The sequence below is a fragment of the Haliotis asinina genome, chromosome 16, assembly GCF_037392515.1.
Source record: "Haliotis asinina isolate JCU_RB_2024 chromosome 16, JCU_Hal_asi_v2, whole genome shotgun sequence".
Classification (NCBI taxonomy): domain Eukaryota; kingdom Metazoa; phylum Mollusca; class Gastropoda; order Lepetellida; family Haliotidae; genus Haliotis; species Haliotis asinina.
Window position 1 is genome coordinate 3,574,930 of NC_090295.1, and position 15,853 is coordinate 3,590,782.

At 42.2% G+C, this 15,853-nt stretch overlaps 1 protein-coding gene across 1 annotated transcript in view; it reads left to right on the plus strand.

Annotated features, from left to right (window-relative positions):
• Positions 1 to 289: 289 nt before the first annotated feature.
• The window catches only part of LOC137267586 (receptor-transporting protein 4-like), a 67,266-nt gene continuing 51,702 nt past the window's right edge, over positions 290 to 15,853 (plus strand). Inside the window, exon 1 of the mRNA XM_067802075.1 lies at positions 290 to 461. Coding sequence (XP_067658176.1) covers positions 385 to 461 — 77 coding nt within the window. The 5' untranslated portion in view covers positions 290 to 384. The remainder of the gene's footprint in view (positions 462 to 15,853) is intronic.

Here is a 15,853-nt window from a genome sequence, read left to right on the forward strand (position 1 = left end):
TAGGCATTTACTTCGAAAATCTGACGAGTTGAGGAATGCACTTTGAATACGTATTTGCCCTTAATTTACTACGTCGTCCGAAGGGGAGTACCGTCGTAGCGTCATCTAATTTAAAACAACTACAACATCAGCATAGGCACATTCGAAGACGTCAACCTTCTCTTTATCTATGTTTTTAACAATATGACTCGTCAAGGGTAGTTTTATCTTCGTCGCTCGGCTCAAGTGAATTCACAGCTCGGGGCAAAACAGGTAGCTGTCACGTGACCCGTATTTTGACCCTGAGGTCATGCAGTCACATGGCCGTCGCGTATAGTCATCTGTTGGCGAGATACTAGCTCTCATATGAACGGTGACATTTGTTGGAGATAGCAGGGCCGAGACATGCATCTACTGAAAGAACTAGTTACCTACGTCCCTACTGGGGTGACAGTGCCGGCACCGGTGTCGCCATCGACGTCGTGAGTACCCTTCTATTTCGCTCGTATTGTGGGCTGGTACTCATTCTCACCCACCATATTGTTCATTCGTTATAACATTATTTCATTTTGTATGTTTTGTTGTATATGTGTGTTGTTATCACAAACTGTACAATGACCAGACAGGTTTTTGAATCTCGAAACATCAACACAACCCGAGCAGACGACACTTAGATCCCAGACATGCGCAGATGACATCAAGGTTTAGGGTTGAAGAGAGTATGAATGTCAGTGGACGTAACGTCTTCTTCAGAAAAGCTGTCACCACAAACTATCGTCATGATGTCTTAATTCGCAGACCGGTGTTTTAGCAGACACCGTTACAGTGTCTTGACCACGTGTTTTAACTTGGATATCGTCCATTAACGATAACAGCTTCTGTGCTTGTTCTCGATTTGAGCGTTAAATCCACGACGTGTCAGTGGAACAACTATCGGCCATGTGGCGAAAAATGAATGGTTTAGCCAATTTAGACATATATAGTTTTCCAGACGTAATTTGCAATTTTAAACATCACTGTCTCAAATCACAACCACATGTGACTAACACACTGTCGATTGGATTTACTGCGAAATGTGTTTTCATTTTATGAAACATATGCATCTACCAATCTCAAAACTAATGCACGGTCGTCAAATCTTTGACGTTTTTTTAGTTCACAAACAAATAACTGGATATAAGAGTGGGCTTTAATATTTTTAATTTATGAAAGGGAGTGAAACGCATGAAATATATCAACATTTGCTTTTTAATTTCAATGTTTTGTGTCTCAAATTACTCTCTCTCTTTCTCTCTCTCTCTCTCTCTTGATGGACCGTCTCCTTGGCCCATACATACGGTGGTACTTTGGTCCTGGATAGAGAAATGAGCTTTGATATATTTGTACATTTAAACGGGATTGAAACACATGATTCATTCCAACATTTGTGGATGATTTGTTTCTCAGTATATTTAAGATGCATTTCTCTCTAGGGCCAGATGAATCCTTTCCTTTTTTCATGTGTCAGTTCAGTGAATGTTCACATAAAGACCGGATATGTCTCCTATCTATTCCAAATTCTGGCCGTCCAAATCCAAACCAACTGACGATAAATATACAGGTTTGCAAACACACCTGTGGCCTTGGCTGAAAATTACGCGACGACCTTGCACAAGTATAATCATCATTTGTTTACTATGGCTTGACATTTGTAAAACATATGCCCGGCTGTCTGCATCACGGTGACAGCATGACGACATCTTTGTAAATGCACTGAAATAACCCATTGATGAAGGCATTCATTTACGTTGAAACTTAGGACCGATTTAATAGAGTCCACACACCAAAGATGAACATGTTTTGAACAAATGTATTAAATCAGTTTTGTGAGCTAACTTCAGTAACGCAAAATGAGGTATATTTTTACTATTATGGATACGGTTCTGTTGCTTAATTTCAGTGTATCTGTGTTCCTCTCAACGACCGTATGTCACGATGTTAAGTAAAATGCAGGTTTCGTTGATTTCACACCTTCATGCTTAAGAATAACAATGATGTATTACCAACAATCAGAGAAAATGTACCAGACGACAACTGAATCAAATGACTCCATTGTCATTTGATATGATAGCATTGGTTGTTGACTTTTATTGATTTCATCATCTGATCAAATACAGAAAGAATACATTGAAAACTGTGCTCAAACGAACTGGGATGACGAAATAGGTCGACCCAGAAGATAACTGACGGTGCAGACGACACTGACGGATTCCGCCGTCAATCGGATCTTCCAGCAAACTCCTGCACAATCTCGTCCTCTGACTGTTGGCTACCTCGGTTATCAAGGTGGTTGACATAAACGGACTGTACGCTCACCTCAAGTGGCCGACTTTTGTAGCCACGAATCATCTTGTAACTACATTGTGGTATTTTTCTGTGATGTACTGAGGACAAGATACGGGATATAAATAACGACTAGGCTGCTGGATGTGTCTCTTTCTGTGCGGACATATTTGACTATTTATTATATCATTTTTCAAAGGACTTGGAAATTCGCACCACTAATACGACCATTTGGCCGGACCAAGACTATATTCAGCTCCTGTATTATGATACTAACAGTGGTACTACATTCCTGCATTGCTCCGGGGATGTGATGTGGGTCATGACAAATGTGAGAAAGCACTGGCGTATGGTTTGCACCAGGACCATTAGATTGGGGAAATTCTCTGTAAAATAACATTTGTTGAGGATGTAATGTTGAAATATGATAACTTATTACGAAATGACTCTTTCATGTTGGTTCAGCTACTTGGAGATCACGTGCCCTGCATGTAGTGTTGGCCTGTTGAGGATTGAGTTGGGTATTGGTAGCTTGGGTTGGGGGTTGGGGATTGGGGATTTATGCCTGGGTTTGGGATGGCCTGGTGGTTGCGGCTGTGGTTGTGGTTGTGGTTGTGGGTAGGGTTGGAGTTTTGTGAACGGTGCCGGGGTGCTAGTGGTGACTGGGGGTTCAGTGGATGTGGGGATGGAGGAATGGCGCTAGGTGAAACACCGTTGTTCAATACAAATTGTTGTCCTGTCAACCTAACATCACAAGCTGGTTCTGGGATAGCTGTTAAAGGCAGACCAGACCATTTGTGTCTGTCATTTCGTCATTGAAGGTTTCACTTTGAGCCTTAGAGTCACATTACCGCGCACCAGGCATCCAATGGAATATCCCATAACACCAGCAACAGTAACATTGTTTACCGGTGTTTAGAAGATGTGATTTGATTCTACCTTGGTATATATAAATGCCCGCCATAGGAAAGTAGCAACATTTCAGCTTTTGGTCTTCGAATCTAAACCACCCGCGTCTGAAAAAGTCAGATAATCGCTTCAAAGCTTAAATATCAGCCACTGCTGAATGTCAATATTTGTCTAGGATTTCGTAAGTGCATGTCTGTGGACCTGATAGTTCGTACTTATGTGGTTTAAAAGCAGGGCGAATAATATATGACGAGTATGTTATGAGCAAGAAAGGGGTAAATCCCTTATTCCTGTCTGTCTGGGGGCTCAATGCAACTATCGAATATAGATTATCCGAACAACCACAACTAAATGGAGCATATGGAGCCTAACTTGTGGAGCCTATGAAGACACAGCTTTACAGACACAAGTCAAACACATGTCAAACACAAGTCTAAACACAAGTTACGTAGTGTGGGATCGTAGACAAATGTACGAATCTTCACTGGTACTACGTCATCATCCCTTGCTACGTCTTCATCCCTTTCTAAGTCTTCATCCCTTGCTAAGTCTTCATCCCTTGCTACGTCTTCATCCCTTGATAAGAGGACTAAATGAAGAGAGTTCAGCTCAGGTCAAGAACGAATGGTCAGTTTCATTGCATCAGCTCTAAGACTAGTTTTCCCTTCCCTCAGATATATAGTCATGCATTTTTATGATATAATATTCAATAAGATAATATTATTTCTGGTTCTAGAGTCTGAAAGTTGCTATAATAGCCCACTGAGATGAGCTTGGTTAGGACAGACGGGCAATCAGCATGTGCAAATTATGTATACGTGAGATAATATTTTCGCCACTTTTAACAATATTTCTGCAGTGTGGGGGGCAAGGAAGATATGCTTCACACAATTTACCCATATGGGGAATCGAACCCGTGTCTTTGGCGTGACCAGACAGTGCTTTAACCACGAGGCTACCCGAGCCGATCATGAAGAAATGCAAAACCTTTACTGGGAACACCTACTGCTGATTAGGAGGACCCTCCATGTCTAAACAGTCGTAACACGAAGAAGTGACATATAATCAGCTCTTTTTATGGGTACGTTTTTCGTGTTGGCATGTACACGTGAAAAGCTGCATATGTAATGAAATAAATAATTCTGAAAGCTTTCATAAACGTGCCACCTGTAGAAAAATCACAGCACGACACGGCGCTGTATCTGATTCCTATCTGTACCCATCGTAACTCAAGTGCTCACTGACGCGTCGAGACCTTGCTGTCCGAAGGGCAGGCTGGACACAAGTGACCGTGCAATATTTCACAACCCCAGTATCAAAGATGTGCCTCTTGACACCTTATGGACAACGTGGACATCGCCCATGGTGTCGTGGGTGGTGGATTCTGTGACACGATGGACGCTAAGTGATGACGAGTAGGGCTAGACGTTGAGCGGCCGCCGGCTACGAGCAATCATAAACACAATCACTTGTTGCCATCGGTCATTGATGCGCAGTGATGTTACGTCATTACCGTGTTGTCATTAGTGCCTGACGTCATGGACATTAAAGATTCGGGATGGGTGCACTCAGATGTAAAAATGTGATGATATGTGTTGGTGCTTACGTTATCTCTGACATTAAGACGTTAATGTAGGATGTTATAGTGATGGTAACAATGGTCGATTGAACAGACTACTAGCAACACTACTACTGCTACAACTACTACCAGTGATATAACTACAACTACTACTACTACTACTACTACCACTACTACTACTACTACTGCTCTTATTGTTATCACTAGTACGAGTCATACATACTACTGCTACGATAAACATGTATATCATTAATATCACTAATACTACAACAACAGCTACTACTACTACTATTACTACAACTACTACTACTGCTGCCACCACCGCTTCCTCTGTTACCGTTATCATTGTTACCACTACTACCGCAGCTGCCACTATAATTATCATCATCATTACCACCCCCCCCCCCCCACCATCATCATCATCACCATCACCACCATCACCACCATCACCACTACTACTACTGCTGCTGCTGCTATTGCTTCTACTAGTCATACTAGATTTACCACTGTACCAGACCAAAAAATAAATGACAACTCTCTCAGGTATAAACTTCCAAATGTCATTGAAGTTGCATCATCTTTCATTTCTGCCGTAAGAGACATCTCCAGATTCATCTAAAAATACCTCAAGCCGTATAAGGTTACAGTGTAACACAGAAGAGGTTCCTCAAGGTTTAGTGTGTTCCCTTGTCAACATTAATACCTCTTACAGTAGTCAGAAGACGAATGGGGGATCACATGGAGTATGTGAGGCCACTATGAATGGAACTGCCGTCCACGGTTTGTCAGCATCTAATGCCACCGTCTGCCACACACCCCACCCCTACCGAATATCCCCTACCCACTCACCACCATCATCATCACCACACATGTACACCCCGGATGAAAAGCTCAGTATTGCCATATTTCTTCTGACTATTCAACTAGATATTCAAAACACATTTTCCAAGGCGCATTAAATAAAATTATGGGATTTGAATATGAATGTCCTCATTTTGCTAAGACAAAAAATGGACACGCATTTTTCATCAGCGTCATCATATTTGACATTAAATATTACAAACATTAAATATTACAAACATTAAATATTACAAACATTAAATATTATAAACATTAAATATACACGGATTGTCAGCGCATGTAGAAGAGCTAGTAGTATAGGGAACATTCCCTATACTACTGAGCTCACCAGCATCCTTCGTCATTTCAGATCCACGTGAATTGACCCGGTATGTATGTCTATTTGGGATTACGCCGTGCATTTGTATTTGATATTCACCATGAAACGTCCTTTTCAATGTGATAAACAACTTTGGTCTCGGAGGAAGAATGTCCACCGCCGTGATGAAACTGCTATGGCTAAACACTGCGTAAAAGTTAAACTCTTTTAACTTACTCACTCACTCAAAGAGTGATCTGGGCGACGTCAATCGCCGTACATAGTTGCCTCCCTTAGATTCGATTTTCACTTTCGGCCAGTCTATTATCGTGCTTGTTGGTTTAATTATAGGCGTATCTCGGACTTGCATAGCTGTAGGTTTCCTTAGAATATCAATAACAGCGTAACACAATGCACTCTCACTGCCATTGTGTTTACAGTTTGAACAATGTCCGTGCACTTTATCCAATTGTTGTTCAATGTTATCACAGTGTATGGCATGTCTTGAAGATGTGTTATCAAGACATGCATCTGACTCACTCTTCACATTCTTCACGTCACGATTGAACGTGACCTCAGAGTGACCTTGACACCGGTATCAAGGTGACCTCCTGGATGGTTGATGTCCGGCTAATCAGTAGCATGACAGAGCGGCTTCTTGCATCATTCACGATTGAATCGAGCATAAGATGAAATTGTGATTAGCGAGAGTGAGCTATGGATAGGTCGGGGATGGGTGGAGATGGGGGTGGAGGTGGGGTGAGAGATCGCAATGTACGCTGGGACTAATAAGTTTGTGCTTTTTTTTCAAAACAGTACCAACCAAAGAAACGTTTGCGAATTTCGTTTAGTCCTTTACTGACAAATGGAACATGTTTCGTAAAATATGACTATCTGTTATAATTATTTTGATGCTTAGGTTGTTTGATGTTTTGTTGTCTCGTGATGATCGGGATAATCATAAATACGCTTTCAGTTTGTTGTCAGAAGCAGGACGTTGAAATGAGATTCCTTTCTGAGATGGAGACATTGCTCCCATGTAAATGAGACAGTCCTCAGACACCTATTCATCATAATTTGTGGTTAAGTGGTACAGACACTGATGACGAAAGGGATACGACAAGGCTGTTATTTTAGGCCTATCTACTTAACGGTGTCATGTCCAGACCTACCATCCACTATCGACTGTACTACTGCAACTACGCCATGTTATCTTAGATTGGCTATCGTTCCTGACATAAATGATAATTTTCATGAATACTAAGGTCAGATGGCCTTTTCAGGCTGTTTATTTCCCACAGACCTTGGAATTCTACGACAGATAGCATAATTATACCACGTGCTTAACGTGTGGTGACACGATCACTTATGTGGAGTAGTATATGTAACAGTATATTTTTATATGTTACATTTATATAACATTTTTATATTGTATGGATATGTTGATTTTGCTGTTAGATCCACTCTCGAGGTCGGTGTGGTAGTAGTAGCACCAATGGTAGTATTCGTAGTACTTGTGGTAGTAGTAGTAGTGGTGGTAGTAGTAGTAGCCGCAGCAACAGAAGCAGAAGCAGTAGTAGCAGTGGTGGTAGGGAAGAAGCAAGTTGTATTATCCGATTTATGGAGTGTGAAAGATGATTTCAATTTAGATTTTGAACTGAAGCTCTACACAACCCAGAGATAACTAAACCTTGTCGACTAAAATACTCCTGACGAAATTCGTACTTAATATTGAGATAACATCACCCTCAGCAGCTGGTCCTAAGAGCATCTACAGTATAATCTCGTTTGAATAATACCGATAAAGAATATTTCACACTGACATTAAAATAAGACATGAAAAAGCCGTTCTCGTTCAGAGACAATCGGTCTGACACGCCAGTGTAAATATGTGAGTATATTGATATACATATCAGGATCCTGGCTTGTTTATTTAGGTTACATACTGTAGTCACATCATGACACATGAAATTATGAAACTTGTCTGAAAGGTGAATAATACAGACACCCTAACATGAAAGTTCGTTTCCTGTAAATACGTCAGTGGTGTATTTGTAATGTTTTACTGTTCAGACATTATTCATTGTTGTAGGATGTTAGAATTAATCAAGAATAAGGATATAGTCACCACTGATACATAATGACGGAAATACGTCACGGTGACAAATTTCTCTCGTCAAAAAGGTTCAGTAGGTATTCTCCATTTGTGTGACGTATTCAGATGAGAGCAACTGCCATTAACGACATATTCCATCCCGTCACATCCTCTCGAAAACCACCATACCCCGCGGGGACTACATTTTTCAAACTCTAAACACTCCGTTGTGTAAGCTGCGCATGTCAGGCGTGATTAGCTCTTGTTCTGCGCGGTGGAATCGCGCACTGATTCATTAGATGTCGTAATTTACGACATCGTACTGGTAGCACAGTTAAGAGCCAGGTATTCAAGTTTAGTGTCCTGCAATTACTGAGCAACGCTGTTCACATGAAACAATTCCTTTCAAATTCTATTGATAGATTTAGAATCGCACATCAGACGGTATTTCACGGTTATTTGAAAGTAGTCACGAAGCGCCCATTATAAGCACGGCTTTCATATAAACGGTTAATCGTTTTCAGTTTGCTCGTCAGACGACTGCTATGTCAGTTTCAATCAAGAGATGATGATACTCATGCTGTTGATCTCTGCTTTGTCTAGTCCAGATTCGATTATTTACATACCGCTGCCATATAGCTGGAATATTGCTGAGTGCGGCGTAAAACTAAACTCTCTCACTCAAGGGGTGACGTGTTTGAAAATTGAGACAGTGACATGTCGTGACTTCTAGGTAGGATTATTGTTTTACGCCACTTTTATCCAATTGTGTCATGACGAATAATCGCGTTTTGTGTTGAACGCCGAAATAGGAAACATTCAAACAATACGCCAATCTTAGTAATCGATCGAATCCGGGCTAACAACACGGCGTTACCATGGTAATCGATGGTATTATGAGCATCGATCAACGCAGCTGGTTTCGACCACATGCATGGCCTAAGACAGCCAACCTAACCTCCGATCCTCTATTGTCTTTTACGACAGCTTCGGAATGTTAATTATGACGAGTCGTTTTCAGACTCTTCTTAGACTGAAGCGTTATTTTAATTGTTATTATTATAGTAGTCATGTCACGAGACATCTCAAGTGACGAGGGTCACAGCGATTGACGAAATACCTGAATTTGGATATAGGACTAAAGTTTAATACTAATTATGAAGGTGAAGACTGTAGGATTCGAACCTCGGACTTGCGCATCCGGACACAGCTGGGAGATATGGATGGCTAAACCACCCAAGCCCCCCTTCGTAACTGTGAAGCAGACTTAATAGAATAGTTACAAATAGACCGGTGTGACATTCCCTTGACTCTGAAACAACCCATCTGACAACGCTGACAATATTTCGTAAACATCGGCGGGCGTTTTCCTATTATCTATATCCCATAATTTATACGATATGATCCGTTCAGTCGCCGGATAAATGAGCGATGCCAAAACAATCATATCAGAGATGGACAGGTGAACAAAGACGTCTTTATCAGGCGATATCGTCTTCTCAAACGCCAACCGAACGGGCTGGAAGATTGTCGAGGCTCCCTGCCGAGTGCTTCAGTAATCGAACTACGAAGTCCAAGCGTCTGTCCTATATGACTGGAGAGTGGTGTTACGAGTTTTCAAGCACATGGTTAAGAGTCTGCTGTTTTCTGTGTGGAGTTGTATTCAAAAGGTCTGGATTGTGTGTTCGGATCCTGAATTCTCCAGGAATAAGACCCGTGGTCTGCGGGAAACATATCTATGTTTATATATATTTGTGACGCGACGTCCTCCTTGTGTCACTTTACTTTGAAAGGGACTTTAGAAAGCAGTTTAAAGCTGGGTTCATTCTATCACGACAGAGTCAGTGCTGAAAGTGGAATGTGCTCATATGTACTGCAGACGACAGGTGTCGATAGCTTGACCACGTGTCCATAGGACCTCCAAGTCTTATTCGTTGGTTTCACATTAATTTCAGACTCGCTGTGCGCATGCGCAGAGCGTGTAAAAATATCTACTGGCTGAGTTCCGCTTTGGTCGAACGTTTACCGATAGTGTAAATACACTCAAAACAAAATGATTAAGTAATACTTATTTACGAGTGACAACTGTTCAAAAACAAAAGCTTGGACAGACTAAATATGTCGACCTGCATATGCTTTTCAGTTATTGATGTCCTATTTTGGTTGCAGCTGCATCAGAAATGTGTGTTTTGTTAGTTGTGAGAAGGGGATGTACGGGAAGAACGCCTCTGAACGGTGATGGTGAGATGTGTTTATACAAGAACTTATTGAAATAAATTAAACTATTTATTTCACCACTCCTGGTTTTTGGTGCATACAAGTATAAGCTGTAATAGACATGAAACTAGTATACATTTGGTATGATTTTTCGTTTTCTTTAGTGTGAGTTAACACTATCGGTAAACGTACGATCAAAGCGGAAGTTGGCCAGTAGATATTTTTACACGCTCTGCGCATGCGCACAGCGAGTCTTAGATTAATGTGAAACCAACGAATATGATGGGCCGAAGGTCCGGGTTCTATTCCCTACAATTGTACAATGGGTGAAGCTCATTTGTTGGCCGCGATATTGCTGGAATATTCACTTCAATATTAGTCCTGCATTGTCTCTCCGATCGGTTAGTGCCCGTGACCTCCGGTGTTACAATTAGAGAAAGGCATTTTACCCATGGATTTACATGGATCAGATTTTATGACAAGTTCGGAGGGCTACCTTCCATTAGTCGCTGTGGACTATATATGAAATCTGTTCCAAAAGGTGGCCATGCTATCCACCACTGGTTTCATAAAAATCCAAGACGACTAATGTCATACTACTACTACTACTACTACTACTACTACTACTACTACTACTACTACTACTACTACTACTAGTAAAAAGGACATTTTACCCATGTAATGGATCATATTTCATGACAAGCTCAGAGGGTTACCTCCCCTTTCACTGTAGTTTATATTAATAATATCAAATCTGCCCCCTTAGGTTTTCGTTGACGCTCATGCGATCCGCCATTGGTTTCATAAATATTCCAGACGACTAACGTGATACTGCTACCTCATTCTCCACCTCCCAACTGCGTATGTAGATGTTCATGATATCAATCACTGGATTGTGTAAATAAGGGTGTTCACACATCCCTGTAACCTAGATGGAATGCTGCCGGAGTGCGGCATAAAACAACAATCAAACAACACTCCTTCTCATGTTGATGTTTCAAGCAAGGTAGATGGGACGTCCATTATGGTTGTCATGGTAACAGTGACACGTGACATGCACGGCAGGGTAATAAATGCGTTATAAGAGTAAGCAATTAGCTTTGGATGAGTCGGACTATGTACGTGGCAACTGCCGTGTCATCAGAGATGACATTGTGAAACATGTCATAATGATAAATGTCCAAAGACATTAATGTGCCAATGCCGTTCGTTGTCATGGCGATTTCCAGTCTGCATTTAAAGACACGTGCGCTTGACACGGTGTACTCGGTATTTTGGCTAATCTGGATCAGCTTTATAATGTATAACCGTTGTCCAGTACATGACAGGGACAACCTCCTCCTATGTCCTTAGTCCGCCCGTTCATCTTGATCAGTGTCCAGCATCCCATGTAAACACAGGGAGCATGTCCTGGCTGACCGCTCTGTTTTAGTTTATACTCTTGTATCTGTCCGATCATGTTGATCGCAACCCTATTGTACAATCCTGAAGGAAAGAGGTCTCTGTGCATTGACCTCTTTTGTTTATAATCTACGTGGAATTTGCTGATGCTACTGCTGGGATTGATGCAAGTACTATAACTAATTATACTACTACTACTACTACTACTACTACTACTACTACTACTACTGTACCGTCCCTGAGTAAGAATGGACAAACCTTTTCTCCTTTCACCGGGGCCGCCATATAGTGGGAATATTGCTGAGTGCGGCGTAAAACTAAACTCTCTCACTCTTTCACCAGAATTGAACCGAGTTTCCTCACTCTCTATACCTTTCATTTCGGGCAGATGCCCACAGTCCCTGCCCCCCGTGCTTGTATGACTTGTGCCCGGATACACGAGCACCAGCGCGTCAGCTATGGCAGTAACGTAACACAGTCAGATGACAGGTGATTGACATTACAACGTTGGTTCTGCCAACAGAGATTGGATCTGTCAAATAGCATCCGTCGAAAACTGTGTTGTTATGGGAGGATTTGTCATTTATATCCTGTTATAAAACAGGAGGTTGTAATTGATTATCATATATTGTTGCCGAAATTCGCTGAAATATTTTGATCGAGCCATTACTCTTCGCAATCCTGAAAAAAACCGCATTGTTACTATTTTACAGATGAAGGTTACTCCACGGTGTATTGCTGCTAACGCTAGTGTTACTGTTCCGGTTGAGGTTCCTCAGATAGGCTACAGCACTAGTCTAAGCTACAACCTTTGCTACTGCTGCCACTACACCACTAACGCTTAGTCCCTGAATATGTAATACTATTGTTTTGATGGTTATGTATAAAAAAAACAACATGAATTGAAAGGGAGCCCAGGGAGAACAGAGGGGAAGACTGAGGAAGTCTAGACCTTATTTAGGACTTTAGCAGTGAAGAGAGAGTTAGGCAGTAGGGAAACTAGTGAGGCTGGGGGACTGTGTGACTATGAATGGACTGTTATGAATGCCACTACTACTGCTACTACTATAACAATGATGCCAGGACATTACACAACTTACACTACCCGTCACAACTACTACCACAACCACTACTTCTGTCAGTTTGTCTCAGTACAACAAATTATGCAAATGGTACTGCTAGACTCTCTCTCTCCCTCTCTCTCTCTTAGACTCTCTCTGAGACTCTCTGAGACCCTTTCTCTCACTCTCTCGGATTCTCTCTCTGAGACGCTTCTCTTTCTGAGACTCTTCTCTCTCTCCCTCCCTCTCTCGCTCTCGGACTCTTCTCTCTGAAACTCTTCTCTCCCTTTCTCTATCTGAGACTCTTTTCTCGCTTTTCCTCTTTCTCTCTGAGACTAGTTCTCTCTCTCTGTGTTACTTTCCTTCTTTCGGATACCCTCTCTAAGACTCTCCTCCCCTCTCTCTCTTCCCCCTCCTGTGTCTCTCTATCTCTCTCTGACACTGTCTCTTTCTCTCGGAGACTATCTCTCAGCCTCTCTCTGACTCACTTAGACTCTGTCTCTGAGACTCTCCATCTGTGTGTCTTTGAGACTATCTTTCGCCTTGTCTCTTTCTTCTCATATATTTTTCTTGATTGCGCACCTCTCTCCTTTCTGTGTAGCTCTCTTCTCTGTCTCACCTCTCTCTGTCTCTCTTCCTCCTCTTCTCCCTTCCATGCCCTTTCTACATGTTTAAAAAAACTCATTTGGACTTAAAATGTGTGTAAATTCAGACTTTGTTGCGTGGCTGTTTCCCTTGAACAATGCCTTTATGACGTAAATCCCTTACCGTCAATCAAATACATCTGTATGTCGGTCCAAATCTACACTATGCAATGTCTAGTGTTTCACCATCGAACAGCTGTGATATCGACAAGGCCGTTAGTAGGTCAAGGTGTTCCAAAAAATCCCATACCTGTGTCGCAGGACCCCCTTAAGCCCAAGTCAGTTACGTCAAGTAGCTTGTATCGTTGTAAAGCTTTTGCAATGGAGTGTTATCGACAACCCCATGAAGCCTCGTTACTATCAATGCACTACAGGGCTGTGATTTAGAAGAAATTACAAATAAAAGATATAGGTTTATTTTAGAAGGAATTTATTTTTGTAACTCCTTCAGCTATAGATATCTACAAGCGCCAGTAAAACTAGCGGCATGTTTGCTGGACCCATATATAGACTCCATTTGGCTGTGTGCAGAGTTTGAGACAGACATAAATCTTTCACTTTAACAATAACCGCATGGGGAGAGCACCTTCAGAGGATGATGACTGAACTTGTCTGGGAGGTACGGATAGGGGGTTAGGGAGGTGATCAGGGTTTAAATTGGATAAGGAAGGGGGGATGGGTATGGGTGTGGGTGGGTAGGGGGATGGGGGTGGGGGTCTGAAAGTTGGGGGCTGGAGAGAAGGCTGAAAAGCAGAGACAGATCCTGGAGGGTGTTTGTAAGGTAAGGCAGAGTTTAGGGGTAGAGGAATGAAGGGGCAGATACAGAAAAATATCAGTGTTAGGGAGAAGTGTGTGATTGGAGTAAACGCGAGGAAAGGGACGGGAGCAGGGAAGGGACTGGTACAGTTTAGGGGAGGGTAAGTGAGGGTGTTGTTAAGGCGAGGTTGTGGATTATGGAAGGGTGTTGGTTAGAGAAGGTGTTGTTGTGGAGGGGGGGGAGGGTGTTGGCTTGGAAAGGGTGTTAAGGCGAAGGTGTGGATTAGGGAAGGGCGTTGGTTAGAGAGGGTGTTATTATTGGAAATTGGGGGTGCTGGCTTGGGAAGGGTATTACTAAGGCGATGGTAGGGTGTTGTTTAAGGAAGGTTGTTGTTTAGATATAGGCTAGGGGAGGGTGTTGATGAGGGGAAAGGGTGGGTGGGGGACGGTAAGGAAGGGGTAGAGGTAAGGGGGAAAGGGGCAGTTAGGCTATAATGCCCCACTCATTTCGGTAAACATAAATTGTATGATTGACATTGCATGGCAATGTTGATACGAAACTTAAACTTGCCTTATCAGATCACCAGTGACAATGTAAACACATTACCCCGTGGACGCGCCTCCGTACGTACAGGGGTAGCTACGTACAATCCGTGTTCAGTGAACGCCCGAGATATGCGTTCATGTGTAGCATTCAGTCTCAGCGATTTACGGCAAATTATGAACGTTTTTGCGCTTTATATAAAATCCACGTTTATATAAAACCCACAACTTCTTGCTAACCAGTATTGCGATACTGTTCATTGGTAATCAACATCGTGGAACATAACGAGATTTTTATACATTCAAACAAACTCCCTTGGTACAGTCAGTAATCACGCCGCAAGAGAAGAGTATACATGAAATCGAGAATTAAAATCATCTCAGAGTGTTTGACTTCATAATATATATATTGCTATATTTTCAGTAATCCTAAAGAACATGCCCCTTTAGATTATGACGTGCCCTTTCTTACTAAGTTACCCTGCCTTTTCTGTAAACTAGCAGGAACACTACACTTTCAAAACGGGTGCATCTGTGAAAGTACCATATAATAGTTCTATTATATGGTCTCTGGTCTGTGGCCCAGTCACGCGTTTTGGCAGTGAGAGGTTATTTGCCCTTGGCGTGCCAGGAGCCTTTCTTCGTGGTTTTGATTCAATAATTCGTCTGGATGATATGAGTTATGACTTCGTGCTGTCTACAGGCTTGCCTCTTCCATCCAGTTGACGCGCCGTAACGTAGAGCGCAATCCTGATTAAGATAGGAAAGCAAACTCAGATCTCACCATACCACCTGGACACACACACAGACACACGTGGGTCACCTGGACACAGACACATGTGGGTCACCTGGACACCGTTTCACAAAGCACCAAGGTGATCGTAAGTCTTTAAGGTAAACTTAGATCAGTGTCAAAGAATGGGAGTTAAAGTTAACCTTAGTAAAGGTTGCTTCGCGAAAGGGGCACCGCGTCGTGTAATGACCATTCAACGCAACACCTTCCTCGTGTTTCCCAAGCAAATACACTTGACCTACACTCCACGAAATCAATTTTCAATATTCCAGTCATCGATCACATTGTCTTATGTCTTCCCCGAGGCGAGTGTCACATATTTCTTGTTTTGTCTCCCCCGACGTTTTGCTCGAGGGGACATGAGCGTATTTATTTCAGCCGTTATTGCCTGATTA